The 20,233-nt window shown below is 41.8% G+C and overlaps 1 protein-coding gene across 2 annotated transcripts in view; it reads left to right on the forward strand.

Moving 5' to 3' along the window:
- The window catches only part of LOC105699960 (unconventional myosin-XVIIIa), a 146,718-nt gene that overhangs the window by 16,073 nt on the left and 110,412 nt on the right, over window positions 1-20,233 (forward strand). For both annotated transcript variants that reach the window (XM_012425551.2, XM_012425466.2), the window contains exon 4: window positions 10,801-10,935. In XM_012425551.2, coding sequence (XP_012280974.1) covers window positions 10,801-10,935 — 135 coding nt within the window. The remainder of the gene's footprint in view (window positions 1-10,800; window positions 10,936-20,233) is intronic.

Consider the following 20,233-nt stretch of genomic DNA (forward strand, 5'->3'; position numbering starts at 1 on the left):
TAATGCGTCGAAATCTCCACGCGCCTCCGTCGATCTCTTCGCCGATTTCTTAGGGGAGATATAAGATTCACCCGAGATATTCGTTTCACCACTTTATCCTATCTTTGATGAGCTCGAGAAAAATTGAATCTTTTCACCCGACTTGGATGCCTATGTTTCGATATGTCTTTTTAAATCACAGGCAGGAAATCGTACCTCACGTTTAGCGTTACTAGACGTCTTTTATCACATTAAATGGCTAAAAGACGTATTTTAACCCTAATTATAGATGATTTTAGATTTTTAAACTTGAAATACCAGAATTTTTTAACTTCTAATAATTGGCCAAACCGGCTAATCGTGCATCTCGAGGTTAATAAAAATGACACAACATACTGTGGAAATAGAAAATCATCGCAAGGAAGAAAGGAACCACAAATTAAAGGGATCCTACTTCCGGCGAAAAAGCACCTTGCCTTTATGAATATTATTTATATTATTCTCAAAGAAATCGTTTTCACTGATTTCTGAGTGAATAGCCCCTCGATTTAAAAATAATACTCGTGATCTTGGCACGCGACTCAGGCGTCCAGAATTTTAAGGCCGATTGTCACGTGTTACCGAATCGCATTGTTTATTGTATGCAATTAAAGGCAATCGATTCTCAAAGAAGGAAATAGTTTTCACTGATTTCTGAGTGAATAGCGTCTCGATTTAAATATAATACTCGTGATCTTGGCACGCGACTCAGGCGTTTCCTGGACCGCCTGGCGCTTCTCTTCGAGTCTTCCCGGGCGTTGGCTCTCTTCGTGGTATCGTCGCAGCCCTGTAATCAGGTCTTCGTCTTATTCGACGCGACCAACCGGCAAATCGCATCAGGGCATGCGAATTGAGTCCCGGCGTCCGCGTGTCACGGATTCTCCAGGGGCCGCGTGCGTGATTTCCTGAAGAGGACCTCCGAGGACGATCCACCCCGACCTGGCCATTGGCTCGGGTAGGGACGTCGACCAGGATGTCTTTGCATACAATGGAAGGTTACGCACTTCCGCTGGTACCAGGAACGGGACTCCGTGGGCGTTTAACCCAGTTTGGACCTCCTCTTGTCTTGGACTGGTCAGAGGAAGTTCTTGAAGAGGCTCTATCGGATAAACATGGGGCTCTTATCGCGTCCTACTGGCGCTACTTGAAGAGGACAACGCGACTTCAGACACTTCCAACTTGTTGATCAATTCTTCTACCTCGGTCGCCGAGAAACTTCAACACTTGACGCCAGGAAATAATCCTTTAAGCCCCTTTGTACACCGAGAAAAAATATTCAATGAACCAAAGAAATATTCGATTAATTTAAAGAATAATTACTTCAATTCCGAGGAAATGTCGTCTCCAATTTATTCCAATTCCTTTGAGTGAAATAATTATTCTTTGGATTAAAAAAATATTTCTTTGGTTTAATGACATTTTTTTTCCTTGAGTGTAGGATTTTGGATTTATTTGGATATTTTATTCATTATTTATATGGAAGTTACAGGGTAATGGGGTAGATGTATCATTACCTCGACGTATTTAATGTGTCATGAAAGAAATATAATAGGTTGTTTCTGATGCTAGAAATTTAATATGCGATGAAAGGCGAGGAGACGTTTATGTGTAATTTATCTGTTTGACGTGGCAATTATAGGATTTTATGTACCGTTTCGATTGGGTTACCAGGAAGTTTCTTTCATGTCTCATTCATAACGTCTTAATGACGTCGCAGTTACTTTCAATGGAAGGAAAACCCTCACCTCTGTATTATGCAAAAAAAAGGAACTAGGCTGCTTTAAATAAAGAAAGTGACGGACTAAATTTACATAATCTCCGTGTTGTCTCGAATAAAAAATGACGATCCGCGGTATGCATTCTCAAGCACGATCCAATTAGAAAGCGGGAAGTTATGGACTATAATAGGCAGGTATTATCTACGGTGTTGGCCTGGGCACCTAAGATTTTATTACATTGATTTATCACCGTCTAGTGTCAACTGGATTAATTCAATGCAATTTTCTAACGCGTCACGTCCACGCCTGTAAATTTCCTTAACAATCGCAATCGATTGAACTTCGTCATCGATTTAAAAGCGTGGGAACAAATTGGCCGGTGATGATTTTGCAATCCCGATATTGTCAATCTCGAGGCCACCTGAATAAACGATCCCTCTCCTAAGGTTACACCTTTTTATTTGAGCCATTTTTTGAAAAGAGGTGCAAGAGGCGTAAATTCATACCACTCCTTGCCACGTGTCATTGTTATTTCTTACGATTGTTGGCTCGGCTATATCCTTGCAGTGTTTATGGCTATGCTCTTGAGGAATTTATATCCCGCTTGGTATGATAGCACCCACGTCATAGCTATCTATATCGCGAGTAAATTAATTTAATTGCGGCTCCGGGATTCGAGGCTCCTCCCGAGACTTCGAATTCCTTTGAGTTTAACAGGGAAGCGAGTTTTACGGCTCCATCTGAGTCAAGGAACGCCCGGAACGCTCCAATTGCGGAAAATTTACGATTTTCTTCGACCTAATGTCGGAAAATTCGAATCTTATCGTTTGTTTGCCATTTTCTCCATTAAGGAAAAAAAAATTGTAAAATGTCATTTTATTTTGGCACGTTTATTTCGCAGGGTTTGTCACACCGGGGGAAATTTCTTTCGCCGCGAAAGGCGTTTCAGATAAACGACGTTTGAAAAGGGGCACATTATATTTAATCGGATCTCTCTGGCGCCAAGATGGCCGAATGCATCTCGCTAAGCCGGATTCACGGGACGCGTTGCATGGCGAGAGTCTTACAAAAAGCTCATTCAATTAACACATGTGCAAGGAATTAGGTTGATCCGGAGCGACGATGCGTTTAAATGCACCCAGCAGGAAGAGGAGAAAAAGAGGGAGAAAAATCCGAGTCAAAGATACATTCATCTATTTCTTTTTTACAAGCAAGACGTAGACGTATTTAAAGGTATACCTTTTCTTTCGCTGCGCAAGATTTGAATTAATAAATAACTCGTAAAAATGGGGTAAAAAACATGGCGGATTGGGGTAGTCGGTTCCAAGATGGCCGAAAGTGTCTCGTTTGCGGCTCACTAAGCCGGATTTATAAAATGCCTCCTATGGTGCGAAATTACCTCACAAAAAGCTTATTAAATTAACACGTGTCCTGGAATTAGGGTAATTCGAGGCGACGACGCGTTTTTGCGCGATGAGATACGCTCGTGTCGATGACTCCGGCCCTCTCTTGAGAAAGTGAGGTTATGCTCGCTCGAGCACGATCGCGATAAATGCGTGCACGAAATTGGACTCAGACCTGTATACGGTAATCGGTCGCATACCGACGTAATTACTCGGCGCAGTCCTTACGTAAGACCCTGACCTGCGCAAGTTCACGTTCGTTGTCTCTTCACGGCCGATTTGCGCGACTCGACGAGTCGCCGTTCTCCAACGGTGCAGTTCATGGATCGACCTTCAAGGACGCGAAGGGATGTTCAGTACTCGATGCTTAGTAATTGATGAATCGACCTTGAAAAGCTCGAAGGGATTTTTGGTACATAATCCGTACCCATTAACCCTTTCGCTACTAACGGTGACTATAGTCACCCAACGCCTGACGCTCGCTAAGTATTTTTTTTTCATTTGTTGGATACTGCCGTTTAGAATTCCTATTGTTTATATAAATACAAAACACCCAAAGATATTTCTATAGCTGCTTCTCATCTTGAATTAATAAGACAAATATTACGGAAATACCATAAAGACGATTGTAGACAGAGTGCTCTTAGATCTGCGGATAAACATCCTTTTAGGCTTCCTGATAGACCCTTTCTGGCGATTTACCCTAGCGCGAAAACAAAACAAGAAAGCGGATTGAGAAAGCGTATTGTTTGTGTTAAAAATTGTGTGCAACGACAAACGCATTACCAATGTAACATATGTGACGTAGGACCTTGTGTATACCCGCGCTTTGAAACTTTTCATACGAAATTACATTATTAAATTATATTTTCCAGTTGCAATATAAATAAACTTATCTTGTATCTGTTGTGCATTAGTTTATTTTTGCAATTTAAATAAAACGTTAATAATTTACCTCACGTCCTTAGACGTTAAAAGATACGTTCTCTCGGCAGTGAATTTTAAGGAAAAAAAAATGCAGAAGACAATGCACTCTTCGCAGCATTTCTTCTTGCTGAAGATGACACGTAATTCGCCCTCCTAAAGAAATTGCGGAATGATTTTAATGAACATGATGCGGTCATTACTATACTCCACATATAATTTTTCATTAGCACTATTTCTACCACGATTTTGTGTGTACCTATTTCGACCAAAAGGTTTTGATGAGCTGGAGGAAAATGATACCGCTAAATAAATTTAACAATTATTATACGAAACCTCAAAACATTAATTGAGAAAAAATTATTAAACTTTGAAAATAATTTCATGTTAAAATTTTAAAAGGTGTCTTTTGACACCTTTGGTAGAAATAGTGTTAATATATTCGCTCCGCAGCGTTTTCTCCTCTTACCGACATGAATTGAAATTCCTTCCCCGAAACAAATTGTACAATGAATTTTCTAAGGATTATATAGTTATCACCGTTATATTACACACAGACATTTTTCCTTCACTGTTAAAATCATTTTTATAGAAATTCAGGCAGCCAATGGACTTCTCTTATTCCCGTCTCAAGTGCACGAGGTCTTGCAAATCGCGTCTTCCTTTCCGTGCCGGTTTAAACGGGTCGACTACTGTGCGCCGTTAGCTTCGTCGGCGGAAATGTTTGGGTGGACTGAAAATGAGGCGGGATAAAAAAAGAGGAAAATAAGGCCGGATCGATAACGCGTGCCCGTGGGCGTAAGGGGCAGAAAATCGTCGGTGCATCCCGGGAGGCTGCTCGTTTATCGCTCGATACGGTTAGATATGGTTCGATCGTGAGTCTTATTGGCAGTTCCGTTAGAACTCGTTTCTGGCCCGATCGACTACGGTTTCATCGGGTATGATGAACGCGACGGAGTCCCGGGTGTAGGTTTACGGTGGTCCAGCCGAGTGCGGATAACTGGAAAGGGTTATCCCGCGAAGGCTATCCCGAAGGAGCCTTTTGGTTCATTGCCACGGACCATTATAGCGCCGTTGACTCACGGCCTATATAAAACTGTCCACGGAAACTGACACGTATAAATAGTGCACTATACCGGGAAGCGTAATGGCGGACGCGCTTCTTAAATGTTTGCCTGGGGGAGGAACCCCTGGGGTGGGATTTTCTGAATGAGACGCGGTGGGTACTCATACGATATTCATTTTTTACTTCTATTCACGAATTGCTATTAAAGTGAAAGAATAATTAAGGGGTTGCGAAAATGGCGTCCGAGGGGTTACTTGTTCATGAATCGTTTCTCCGACCAGGGCGAACGGAATCAATCTTAAACTTTACACCGTGAATATGGAGGAGGTGGCAAAATATTTCTTTTATTAATTAAATGTAAACAACGAAACAATTTCGTTCAATTATCCAATTTCTTTATCCCCGTGCGTAAGTGTTTACATTAAGAAAGTTCATTTAATCGGAGGAATATTTCTTTGAAGAGTACCGAAGGAACGTTAAGTTAATTCAAAGGAAATAATTTCAAATGAATTGTCATAATGTTACGAAGAAACGTTGCACCTAATTCGTTCGCGTTCCCTTGAGTAAATGAAAAATTAAATTCTTTGAATTAATATGACATTTCATTAGGTACTATTCAAAGAAATATTTCTTTGTTGTAATTAATGTTTTTTTTTTTTTAATGATTTTCCAGAGACGGAAGATACGTCTCTGTTTAACCTCTTATGGACTCCTCTGCGCTTACACGACTCTTCCATTTCTATAAGCTATATGTGGAAGACCGAGTGTACAGCCGGCCGAGATAAGACGTTATCGGTAGATGGGAGGACGCGTCGCGTGCATTACGGACGGCGCGCGTGCCGGCTGTGCCATTCCGCGCGTTCATTGGCTCTCTTGTATACCGTTGAATCCGCGCCGAGGAGGGGACAAGGACTCCTTAATCGGGTCATACACGCGACATGCACGATGCACCCGACACTGGCAATACACACGACATGTCAATGTATACTCGCAAAGTCACGGAGCAGCGTTTCCGGCCATAAATCCGAGATAGGCACTTCCGATCTTCGAATGGGCGCGCCCTTCCGGCAAAGAACGACCCCGATGCCATTACGGCGGCCATCTTGGAGAACGCGCGGCGAAGAAATCTCGCGGAGACGCCGTTCCTTTTTATTCAAATCGGAGGAATAACACGGAACGCGGCCAGGCTTATCGAGTGGACGCGGTTTTCTTCCACCTCTTTTTCTTAACAAAGGAGCGAATTAATAAACAATCGCTTCCGAAGTCCGAGGACGCGACTATCGAGGGGTTCTTGGCCGCCCCTCTCGCGTCGTTGTTTCCCATCTTAAAGCGAGGCAAAGAGTACCGATTCGTTTCGAATCGAGCAGATATATTAAACGGTTTATTTATCCCCTCGACGGTTGTGGACTGGAATCGAGTTCGCAAGGGCTCCGACGCGATTCGTCACCCTGGACGATCGATTCGTCACGGCTCGGCGATCCGCCATGTTGGAAATGTTCATTCACCACTCGCCGGGTCTGGTCTCGCAATTTTATTAACCGACCGTATGACGAGGTTGCGGTACCGTAACCGTTGCTTCCATGATACTTGCGGTTTGCTTCGAGGCGTATTATTAATTCATTAATTAATTAACAACAAAGTCCGATACGGAACGGTGGCGACCTGCGACCTGCGATGCTGCCAATTTCGAGCTGCAGATGTTGCGGAAGTTATTACTTCGTTAATACCGTGAGACTCGTTATTAGGCGTTAATTTCAATTTATGAAGAAACTGGAGTCTGGAAAGACTTGGTAAATTATCAATGCAGAGGACTTTCCCTTCAAGGCGTTTCCTTGTCGCTTCATGCCCGCGCATATTGTCGCTCGCAGGAAGCAGGATGTGAACGTCGGCTCATTAAATTGCATAATAATCATTTCATAAACCGACGTATCGCACGAGTCACGTAACCGGAATCGTGTGGTTCAGAAATTCTCACTTATATCTGCACTTCCCGACTCGCGATACGCGATGCATATTTTACGCCCTCGAGAAATACCCAGAAAGAAAATAGAATTTTCTACATATTAATATACTACCCGTAAAAAAAAAAAAAAAAAAACTGCAATGCCTAAAAATCAAATTTGTACATTTCATATAACCACTTATATCGCTCAGCACAATTACATACTGGTAGGAGATCGCGACAGATCTCGACAATTGCAAGTATTTTTAAGCCAAAATTAAATCACAAATTTACATACTCAATTATTGGTTATTACGATGCCACAATAAATTGCAGTAAAATTGCATCGTCTCTGTAATATCACAATTAGCACCTAAGTTAAGTCAAAGAAAATTATACTATAATTGTAGTAATTATGCTATATGTAGTACTTATACTATAAATGTAATATTACATTCAATTCAAGTGAAAACCCACTAACACGGTATATACACGATGTTACGTGCATTAATACATTTTCTAACTTGTAATTTTCTCACTTTACATTTGTCTATGTGAAACTTCAGTTATGAGGTGCATATAAATATATGTCAATTCTTACCGATATTTATTAGTGTACGCTCTGATTTACATGATTTTCATTCTTAGGATTTGTGATTTGTTTGGCGAACAGGTATGAACGTAATTAGGTTTGGATAGTCTGAAGAGAAGTATGCAGCGGTCAGTGTACTTAGTGGGCTCGAAACGTGCCAGGTCAATGGTCATTTAGAAGTATATACCACGCCGGTCATCCGTGACCGATGATAAATTATGACTGACAGTCAAACCCACGTTGTCTGCGTCTTGTTGGTCGACGCGTTAACAATTGGTGGGAATGAGCCACGAGTAGACGCGAAAGGAAAAGTCCTGCCGATTTGTTTTCAGAAGTCAATATGCTTCCGATGCTTTTCCGAGTAATCGCCCAACTCCCCTCATGATCGCATCGCTGCCACCGGCACAAGTGACTCATTTAAAGCCTCGCTGACAGGACGCGAGCTCGTGTCAAAGAACAAAGGGTTGCCGAGGCGGCCTTTCCTTTGACTTTCGGCGAACCTGCCCGTGCGAATGACTCACGTGCACTTCGCCTGACTTCCATTACGGGAGTTTCGAGAAGTTTGTCTGCTACCCCCTTCTTTTTACGAGGGCTTTTTATCGCACGGTCTAGGGTCGTAAAAGGACACCGCGCGACTCCTCGGGGTGTGAAAACGACGCTTGACGGCGACTCGATTCGAAAAGAATTTATTTTCCTGAGGAAAATTTAATTTAAAAAGGGAGTTTTTCTCCATGGAATTGAATATAAGAAAGAAGATTCCAATTTTCTTTATTTCTCGAGAGGGTAATTTTTTTACGGTGAATTTACGTAGTTTAGCGAGACCTTGAGGTTAGGATATTGAGATTTGCAAGGTCACTCTGCGAGGCGTGAAAACGTCGAGAGCACTCTCTACTCGAAAAGGATTTATTATCCTGAGAAAAATTGAATTTGAGAAAGGAGTTTTTCTCTATGCAATTGAATATAAGAAAGAAAGTGCGTGTGTTTTTTTTTAGAGAGGGTAGTTCTTTTTTTATGGTGAAGTCGTTTGGTTTTGGATGACGTAGAGGTTAGGTTATCAACATCTGTAAGGTGCTTGTGGGTCTCTAATTTGCCCTTTAGCATTGACAATCGGGGTTAAGGAAAATTATCCAACGGGGATGAAAATAATTTCTCTAAAAAAATTTGTCTTTCGCTGTCGAGGGTTACGTCCCGGCGAAGTCGTGCGGTTTGGCGCGACGTTGAGGTTAGGTTATCGAGATCTGGAAGGTGCTTTTGAACCCCGGGTTGATCGCTTGTCATTGACAGCCGTGACAGGCGAAACGATCTCCTCGACGTCCGACGAGGTTAGTGGCTCGTTCAAAAGCATTAATGGAAGTGCACCCTATACCTCCCTGTCCGGGGAGCTGATTGGTTCTTCCTCCGAGTGGGCAGCACCGTCTCTATACATGCCCACTTATGTGCATACTTATGTACCGGGCCATGTACTTTCTCTCCTCACCTTTATCCAGACTTCCGTGTTTATGTTTTGCCGATGCACCTGCTTCTTATGGATGCATGTAATCGCGTATCTCGGCGCAGCGACCGAGCTACGTACACTCGGCGACATTAATGATTATCGGACCTTTTCGAACTTCGTCGTTAAATGAAAAAAAAACAAAAATAAATAAGTAACTAAAATATTAACCCTGTCGACTTAAATACATTGGGTGGGTACAAAAATAATTGCGACTTTTAAGTATCGACCACGTATAAAAATCGTAACTATTCGTCGTTAAATGAAAAAAAAACAAAAATAAATAAGTAACTAAAATATTAACCCTGTCGACTTAAATACATTGGGTGGGTACAAAAATAATTGCGACTTTTAAGTATCGACCACGTATAAAAATCGTAACTATTTTCGGACCAACCTAATATACGGTAATGCCGTAAGAAAAAAGTTTGCAATGAGCACTGCGATTTATCAATATTTTATATACAGCGCGGACGTGATTTCTATTAGATGAAAATAACTGATCATAATCTGGCGATTTAATAGATCTCCCTTAAATTTATGGACAAGTCGGCCACGTGGAGTACCTAGTCCGGCGGTTTTATTCCTTTCATTCGGCTTCGATCTTAACGGCCATTATTACCTACTCCAGAAACCAACATACATCGACGAGGTGGAATTATCAAATTGGCGGCGTAACTCATACCGCGGTAATTTATCGCGGTCTAAGCACGATTTCCACAGGTGGGCAGTTGCAAAAAGCGACCCGGAGGATCGGCCACGGGTTGCACTTAGCCGTTTTCTTATTGCTCTTGATTTACCGAAGTCGGCAATAAAGGCTTCCAGGATTTACGGGCCTCGGTGTCGCGACCTGTACTTTCGGTGCATAATGCACCTCGGTGTACTTGCACGCGTACTTGCCCGCGTACATCTGCCAGTCAGCCCGGGCCCCCGGCATTGTTGCTCCTACGAACAATGAGAGCATTCCGCCATAGTTAATTGTTCTTCTTACGAAGCCCTACCTACATCCCTAGACCCCTAGACCCTCCCGGGAGCGTCACAATGGCGACGTACTCCACAATGCACTCTCCAAACTCCTCCAGAGACTGTCCTTTTCGAGCTCCTGCCGGCGTGCAGTCTGCTACTTGTCGCCAGACTCAATTGATGCTTTTCTCAATTATAAAGTCGTACAAGACCGACTCTTTTTAGTGACTAACATTCCGGCATCTTGAATTTTCACTATGCTCCGAGATGGCAAGTTTCAGCCCTTGAATGTGTAATCCGATTAAGGTGATATGAAGGGTTCTGTATATACAAAAATGTGAAAATATTTATGAAACTTACACACGTGATTATAGTGGTCCTAATGAAGGTCTTGAAACTCGCGAAATTTCATGTCAACGAAAAAAAAAAAAAAAGAAAATAATTTTCTTCGTCCTTGTCCAGGATAAATTAACAATTTTAAATTCAGGGAAAAATGTCTTCCTTGCATTTGTGTATTTGTATTTATGTATAAGAAATTGTTCTCGCTGCACCTGGATGGGGCAGTAATTTCAACTGAATGTTTGAAAAATTCACGTATAAATGTATAATGATTCAAATGCATGCATAAATAACTAGTTAACTTGGGAGCGCTTAACTAATCGACATGCAAATGTCCTTGCAGGTGCAGCCGGTGGCAGAATTGTCGGAGTTGTCACGACGTGGCGGCAGTGATGGAACACACGTGGAGCTTGCAGCTGCGAACATCCGAGGAGGTACACTTCGTCGATCGGGCAGTTTGCGCTTCAATCACAACACGGTAAGTTTCTTCCCAACATTTGACTTTCAGAGTTTATTTCGTCCCTTTTTGTCAACATATGGAAATTAAACAATTTTTACATTTATATATACATTTTTGGTAATGAAGCTTTATCTTTTCGTCTCCCGCGCTTACCGATCGATTTTATCGATTCCAGATACGTACACCCATTTCCTATGTCGTTTCGAGAATTTTTAAGCTTTGCGGTGGATCCGTAGATCATTAGTGAATCCCCCCCCTTTTTTTTTTATGGAAATTTACGGAAATATAAAATTTCTTAAATTTATGGTGACTTTTCATAATGGAGCTTTTGTCTTTTCGCCTCCCTTTTTGTCGATTCCAGTTACGTTTCACGGATTTCCTGTCTCATCTCGAGTGTTTTTTAGCTTTGCGGTGGATCCGTAGATCATTAGTGAATCCCCTTATTTACGGAAATATAAAATTTCTTAAATTTATGGTGACTTTTCATAATGGAGCTTTTGTCTTTTCGCCTCCCTTTTTGTCGATTCCAGTTACGTTTCACGCATTTCCTGTCTCGTCTCGAGTTGTTTAGCTCTGCGGTGGATCCGTAGATCATTGATGGATCCCCGTAGTCACGTCCCGGCGACCGGAAAAGCGTCAGCTACGTGAGAACCTCGTTGCGCGACGTAACGGGCTGGCAGCAATTAGCATGGCGTCCTCTAACGATCAATTAACGGCGGGGCTGCACTTGTCGCGCAACGCGGGCCTCGTTAATTATTTTTCGCCGTCCGAATTCCCGGGGGGTCTCGCCGTGATCGCTTTTCCTTTCGCTTTCTGACTCGAGAATCTCTTCCACCTGTAAAATAACCGCACAATGGACTGCGAAATTGATTCGAAATTAAGTCCTAAGTACCTGCTTGATTGATGACTAATAATTATGCGGAAATTTGCAATAACAATGGAAAACAATTATTTTAGTACTAGAAGGAATTAAGGAGAAATAAACGGGTTTATTTTTACCGTCAAGGGTGTCGATATCTTGAGTGTTAATTTTCGAATTAGGATGTTCCTCTCTCTCTCTCTCACGACGTGATAAATTGACGAGGTCGAGAAGAGGGGACGTTTTAATCCGCTCAGTTTTTGAATACGTTGATGCAGATTTCTTCTCAGTACATCCGTGTCCGTCTAGTGCAACGTGAGTCTGTATAACAAACAAAGAATATTATTTCTTTGGCGCCGGAAAGACTAAAGGGCAACTAAAAGGGTTTATATTTACCATTAAGTGTATCGGTACTTTGAGCGTTAATTTTTATTATTTATTTTAATTAGGATGCCTCTCCTTTTACGCGATGAATCGCCGAGCTCGAGGAGGGGAGGAGAAAATGTCGTTTCTATCCATTCGGTTGCATAAGTCGTTTGCGCGGGTTTTTTTTTTTCCCCTCAGTACCTCGCGTGTGCTTTTCAGCGCAACGCGAGTCTCACGGAAGTAAGATCGGGTCCCTATGTCGGTCTGGAGAGAGCCTAGGAACTCCCTAGTTATATCGGGCCCCGAGTCCGCGGCCATGTTTCCCTTTTTTTCCCTCGGTTTTTCACTTTCTTCCGTATATTTTCTCGATTTAAACGAGGTGTACGCTACCTCTTCCTGCGAGGCGTGCATCTTCCCTCGAGTGCTCGGTTGGGGGAATCAGCTGTAGTCGAGGAGGGAGAGAGACGCCCGGGGTCTTAACGAAGGGGAGAGTGAGAGGGAGCGAGAGAAAGACGCAACGAGGGGGCTCGCTGGGAGCGGAAGAGAGAGAGAGAGCGAGAGGATGGGGAGGGGCACGGGGTCCACCCACATTCCCTAGAGGGACTCAGCATAGTAATCGCATAACGGTACCGACCTTCGTATCGTAGTGCCGCATCTCCGCTGCTAAGAGTACTCAGAACCCCTCTAGTATGTACTATCGTGCTCACATGCAAGCGCGACGGCGTAAATAAATCCGGTTTTCGCTTTAAACGAGAAAGAAAAAAGATATTCCACCCTGGTGGCTGTAGGGAGTAGGGAGACTAGATTACTTCAACTGGCGATTTTTTAAGGAAAAATATACTAATTGATTAGTCATTTTATAATCCCACTGACGTTCGTATCGCGACACTGTATATTTCATGATAAGAGTACTTAAGACCTTTTTAGTATGTGCTATCGTGCTCACGTGCTAGAACGACAACGTAAATAAATCCGGTTTTCGCTTTAAACGAGAAAGAAAAAAGAATGTAATAATAAAATTGTAATAGTGTATATCCGCTGATAAATGTACTCGATACCCTTTCAGTACATGTTATCGTGCTTACATGCATGACGAGAGCAAATAAAGGCAGTTTCCGCTTTAAAAGAAGAAGAAAAGATTTTTCCACCCTGGAGGTCGAGAGAACTAGAGGGATCAACAAATCCACTCTCCATTTTTTTTTTTAAATCAAAACCTTATTAATTGACCAGTCATTTTATGACCGTAACGACGTTCGTATCACAATACCTCATCTCGCGTTGTATAGAGTACTCGAAGGCTCCATTAGTACTTACTATCGTGTTTACATACAAGCACAAGAGCGTAAATAAATCCGATTTCCATTTTAAAATAGAAAGAAAAGAAATATTTCATCTCGAAGACCAGAAGGACTGGGGAGACCAAAAAATCGACTCTCTCTTTTTTTTTTGAGAAACATATTAATTGATTAGTAATTGTACGACGATAATGACGTTCGTGTAGTATAATACGCATATCCGTCGTGAAGAGTACTCAGGACCCCTCTATCAAGTACTCTCGTCCATATATGTAGATGTAAGCACGAGAGCGTAAATAATGCTTCGGATTAAAAGAGAATGAAAAAAATATTCCACCCTGGAGGCTGGAGTAACTAGAGAGACCATAAGAAATAATCGACTCTCCATTTTTTTTTCACGAAAATGTACTAAGTATATGACAATGCAGACTATTGTATATCGCAATACCGCATATCCGTTGATAAGAGTAATCAGAGCGCCTCCAAAATCTATTATCGTGCTTACAAGCAAACACGAAATCGCAAAGAAATTCGGCATTCGCATGAAAGGCGAAAGAAAAAACGATTCTACCACAAAGATCAGAAAAATTTTCATGATCATTTTTTTTTGGTGCGTCATCGAGTTATTTCAATTCTCACGAGATTGGAGTCTCAGGAAATGCGACGTGCGAGATAATTTTCTAAAGCCTCATTTTAATTTGAGCCATTTCGAGAAATGTTTGTTCGCCAATTAGAAACGATCTTGCGGCATGATGGTACACATGGCGCATCGTTTGTCTCAATTCTGGGGTGAATAAAAAGCTCGTTAAGGGGGGCATATGCGACCCGGGGGTCATGCGTTTAATCGAATTAGATCCTGCCCAGCCCTGGACGATATCGGGGTCATGGTACTCCAATCGAAACCTCATTACAGGGTTTTAAGTTCGTTTGCTTCGCGCCGTCTTTGGCTCAGAAACAGGGAGCGGCTTTATCGATCACCCCTACACGGCAGACATTAAAGGTTGTCGCACTTTGTCGTTCTTATCGAATGATTTTGATCATTCTTATCACCGCATTGTTTATGAAGAACATCGAGCCAGTAGAATAAAAACAGGATGAATTAAGGTGACACGAAAGTGGCATCTGATATATCAATAAATTGTGACGCTTCCCCAAACCGAATTGTTTGGGATTTTATTACGTGAATTTGTTCACGCGAATAGGAATGTCTTGACGCCCTCGAAATTGCACATGTTTATAAGAAATAAATGTGGATAAACAAATTGAAAGGAATTAAATTTCATGGGTATGGAGACTTTTTTCAGGACTTTCATGATCACGTGGTGAAATTTTAAACGATACGGTGTCCGGAGAAAAGTTTCGTAAACGAGACCCATTGGACGCCACTTTCATATCGCCTTAAAGTGATATGAAAGTGTGATATATACATAACAAATAGTGAAAATATATATAAAATTTTTCTCCAAACTGGGCACACCGAATTATCTGCAACTTTAACACGCGATTATGGAGGCCCTAAGGAATAACGCGCTGCTAATGAAGTTTCTTTTTTCGAAAAAAATTTGCTACTCATCTCGGACGAGAACCAAAAAAGGTATTATTTTTTTTTTTCGAAATGCCCGAAAAATGAAATCTTACGGGCAGCGCGTTTTTCCTTACAGCCTCCCTAATCACGTGTTAAAGTTTTAGATAATTTGGTGGACCCAGAGAAAAGTTTCATAAACATTTTGACTTTTTGGCATGTATATATCGCACTTTCATGTCACCTTAAGGGGTCTCATTTTTATTCCAAACGCGGCTTTAGAGCTCTTTTTGTATTATCACGTTCTTACAACGGAAATTTCCATATTTTCAGGAATTTCTATGGATACGCTGGCTCCCGTTCGGTGCGTTCACGAATGCAACCCGTTTTCCTTGCGCAGTCCCAATTCCCCGTTTTATTTTCTTTTCTGGCTCGGTTTAACGGGGCGCTTCGCCAAATAAAGGTCGACGAACATTTAAGGCGTGCCGTTCCCGATAGCCTCGGGACATTCATCGATACCTGATTGATCCTTGCTACTTCCCCGAGCCATGTCTGAAAGGAATCTCGCGTGCGGTTTGTATACCGTCAGGGACGAGAAGCAAGGGGAAGACGTGCAAACGACCCCAGAAGCGCTTCGATACCTCGATGATGAATTTTTGAAGAATTAAGGAAAATCGAAGGGCTCTATCGGATCCTGGAAAATAAGGAGTGTCCGCGCATGCGCGCGTTACGCGTCCCGGAGCGAAGAGGCGGAATGGACGAGAGCGAGTAAACGTAGAAGGGTGGGACAAAATGGCAGAAAAGACGATCGTTATGTGGGGACTCGTCCTTTGGTTTAGGCTAGACGTTTTCCTCCCCAAGGACGAGAGATATTAACTTGTAGAATAATTTAGGAGAGAACACTGCACGGTCTACTTTTCTCTCCAAAGAGTTAATGATGTTCAGAAGTTTTCGAGCCGCGAAAGTCCAGCCTGATTTTCTTTACTTGTTTCATAATCGAGATTTTCAAATTGGTTCGGCTGACCTTGGGATTGTATTTTGTATTTATTTATTTCATTATGTGGGGGGGGGGGAAGTATTAAATCCCCGCAGCAACGGGGTGAATTATATAATAGAGTGCATGGAAGGAAAAATGAGAAAATGGCGGAAATGGCGAGATGGAGGTTCGTCCATTAGTCTGGACGAAATAGTTTTCCTTCCCTAAGAGGAGTTTTCCTCCCTCATTCTTGGAATGAAAATTGTATAGTATACCCTTTTCTCCTGAAAGCCGCAGAAGTTCTTGAAGACCCGAAAGTCCACCCTGTCTCTCTGTACTTGTTCGATAACGGCGCTTTCCAGTACTGATATATCGGAAAACTTCTTTCAAAAAGAGACATAAATTGTTAAATTGACCTCGGGATCATACCTTGCCCACATTTAACGTTTTGCTTCCATATCCAATTCTCTGTGAATATTTTCTAACCACCGCAGCGAGGCGAATTATACAAGTGAAGGAACACTGAATAGAAAAAGACAAAATGGCGGAAAAGACGATCGTCAAGTGAAGACTCTCGGTTTAAGACAGTGTAGGTTTCCTTAAAGACGAGGGAGGAAATTTAGTACCGTCTACACTTTTCTCTTAAGAGCTAACGATCCGTGGAAGCTCTTCGAGGCATGAAAGATGCGCCAGGCTTCGCACGCTTGATTGATAACACCGTTTTCCGATACCGAGATATCGGAAACCTGGTTTCACTCGTAGACGGAAACGGTTAATTTCACCGCAAGAATCACATTTTATATAAACTTCATTCCTCGGGTATACGTTCAATTTTCTAGACGAATTTTCACGTCTCGGGACGAGGAGATTAAATGCTTGAGCAAGGAGATTAAACGAGCGAGCAGGGGCTTAAAAAATAGCGAAAAAGGCGATCGTTAAACGGGGTCTTTTCACGGCTCGCTCTTTCAATTTCGGCTAGACGGTACAGTTTTCTTTCCCTAGGAACGAGGGGCATCTTTCTCTTGAAAGTTAACGATCCGCGGAAGCTTCGGGTGTACAAAAGACACCTTCCCCCCTTTATCCGGTCGATAGCAGCCCTCCCGATATCGGGATATTGGAAATTCGGTCCCAATGGGAGACAGGAACGCCAAATTCAGCCCGGAAGTTGCATTACGCCCAAACTCGATTCCCTGCAGTTGCAATATCACCGAGAACGATACGGACTCATGTTCAAAGGATTTAGAAATTTCCGCGATGTATATATTATCTGAAATATGTTAAGTACATACTCTAACACGTACTTGTAACAATTTACGTAGTTCTTACGGTATAAAACGTACATTACCATAAGTAAAATAAGTGCGTTTATTTCTAGGGCGTTTTACACGTACGCGATATTTCCGTTGAACATCTTGTGTGGCTCTTGAACAAACATCAAATCCTTTTTGATTGCGACAGGAGATTGGCGATTCCTAAAAATTAATATATAGACATAAATAGTTTTCGATCTCTTAAGATTAAATAGGTAAAAAAATATGATTTGACGGAAAATCAGTTTTTTTTTTCCCTAGAATATCGGTGTTCTATTCTAAGGGCATGTTTTTTAGGAGCTACGTCACACCCAGTTTAGTGTACCTGGGGGTAATAAGCAGTGTTTATCTTTTTAATTTCAATTTTGAACTTTTAGTCATTTCTGGAAAGGGTTGGATTTTTCCTTCCAGGAGCCGTTAAACGCGTCGTTAGCTTGCATCTCGAGGAGTCGGCCTTTAGGTTCAGCGGACGCTCACGGTGTCACTGAACGTTAGGTCGGACACACATGGAAGGCGACACGTAAGAATGGATTGTCTTGAAAGGCTTCCACTTCGATAGTTTCATTCGCGTTTCTCCTCCAACGACCTCGGCCAATCGCGATCCGAAGCGAGCGGGATTCCTTCTCGTTCCTTTTTTTTTTCTGGTTATCCGAAAAACTGTACATAATTTCCCCCCTTTTTTGTTTACCTCATTTCTGACCAACTACTGCAAATCCAATGCTCTTTACGTAGCTAATGGCAATCTCTGGATCGAATCCGGATTCGTTTCGTAACGGATTCTAACAGTGATTTAAAAATCAATCGTACACGTCTGCCATAGGCATCAGGAAAAAGTGCAAGTTTATTCTTACTCCTATAAATTGATAAGAATCGATGGAAATTTACATATACTTTTGCACACCTCGTTCCTGAAGCTTCACATAAAAAAAAAAAAATGATGAAACGGAAAAATGACAAATTAGAATAAGTGCAAATTTATCCTTACTCCCATAAACTGATAAGAATCGATGGAAATTTACATACACCTTTATACACCCCATTAGCGAAGTTTCGCATAAAAAAAAAAACAGTAAAACAAAAAAATTACAAATTAGAAAAAGAACAAATACACGTGACATTGTACATTTACTTGAATTAAATGTAACATTACTTCGTAACTTTATTTAAATTAACTTAGATGCCGAACGCGATACTACACAGACGATGTAATTTGACTGCAATTTATTGGCATTAAAATAACCAACGATCGAGTATGTAAATTTACATGGGCATTTTTATCAGTGTGTTTCTTCCACCTTAGAGTCACTTAAAGTGTAAAGCACTTAATTACCACAAAAATTCAATTCCACCGAATTTAGTGTTCTTAAGTTTTTCGGCGGAAGTCATTCGACCTGATAGAGTTCGGATTTATCGGCACGGATTCTGATAAAAGTGAGAAATATATATTATCGGTATCTAATCAAGACACCGATGGTTTACCGGCACACCCGTGCGCGATGGCAGTCGTCGTTATTAATAGAAGTAATAATTCCACGAACGGCTTTATTGGCGTTCCCCGACCGAGTCGCGATTGTAAATCGCTCGTTTGCAATACGTCTCGCGGTTTGCGAGTCGTTTTGCTCGGGTCGACGTGAAACGCAACACCGTGCGAACACGAAGGGGGATCCGCCGGTAATGCGCTCGGCCGTGGCTTTACGGGAAATTTCGCATCCGATTCGAGGGAAAAGCAGCTATCGATGCTGCCGCGGCACTTGCGTTAATGCACTTGCAATTTACCCTCCGGTAATGCATCGGTATGCGTCCCCATTCCACTGGAAACGCGGTGATCGATCCTGCAGACAAATTGCGACGATTAGGATTATTGAACAATATGGGGCAACTTCGTTCATTTCGATGCTCATAATTAATTGCTGCTCCACCATGCACGACATATACACGTAGCGGCATTACTTTTAATTTTTTTTTAACAAGGAAAAGGAAAAAAAAATTAAAGCCGGAAGGAATCGGTGAATAGTCCCGCAGAAAATTCCCGTTATCAGGATTGCAATGATTGTTAACATATTCAAATTTTGCAAATCGTCAATTTTTCCTATATTGTATATGTAAGGTCTTGTCGATGCGGTTTTAATATATGAAAATGAAGGAAATGTAGGAAAGAATTGAAAAGGGATCTACTGGAATATGAAATCGTACATAATTAGTTGGCTCGAAATTAGATTTCGGGTTAATAAATGATTAACTGCTGGACTATGCTATATATATATGCTCGATTGGTTATAAATTGTTCGGATAAATGAAATATGAGGAGAATTGAGGAATGAAAATGTGCAAAAATATAATGGGAGTAAAGAATGAGAATTCTTCTCGGTTCCTCGCAAGGACGTTCATGAAAACGCTACACGCGTTACCCGGGTAACGGTGAACGGTTCCAGAAGTGCCAACACCCTGTCGTGTCGCGTTACCAACCTGCCGACCGGTCACGCGTGTGCGGTAACAGGTGACCAGGGAGATTCCGATCGTGTAGAAATTCCGGCCGAGTCGCGTTATCACTCCTCTGTCAGTTTTGTCCATTTTGCCGGTAATGACATATAATTAATACAAAATCACACCCCAAACCGACATAAATGCAGTCCACCGTAAACGCGACATCGATACCCAAGTCTTGCTACCCTTTATCGATAATAATTCCAAGACTGGTGGTTACTGCAAACCTCTATTTTTTTCTGCTCCCATGATCATTAACGGTGAATGCAAGATTCATCGGTGCAGTCAGGCTTGCAAATAGTTATCCCATCGCAAACCGCAATTTTTTGGACCTGATTTCTTATTTTTTGACAATGAATAGTGTAACCTTCCATAAGGTAGATCAGACCTGCGGATGATAAAATTATTAAAAATCTACAGTTTTGCCGTTCACTTGATTTTTGACGAGAGTAGTATAAGATTCATCGGTGTGGGTAGGTCTGTAAATAGTTATCCTATCGCTAA

Source organism: Orussus abietinus, unplaced genomic scaffold (assembly GCF_000612105.2).
Source record: "Orussus abietinus isolate OABI.00-Male unplaced genomic scaffold, Oabi_2.0 scaffold176, whole genome shotgun sequence".
Taxonomy (NCBI): domain Eukaryota; kingdom Metazoa; phylum Arthropoda; class Insecta; order Hymenoptera; family Orussidae; genus Orussus; species Orussus abietinus.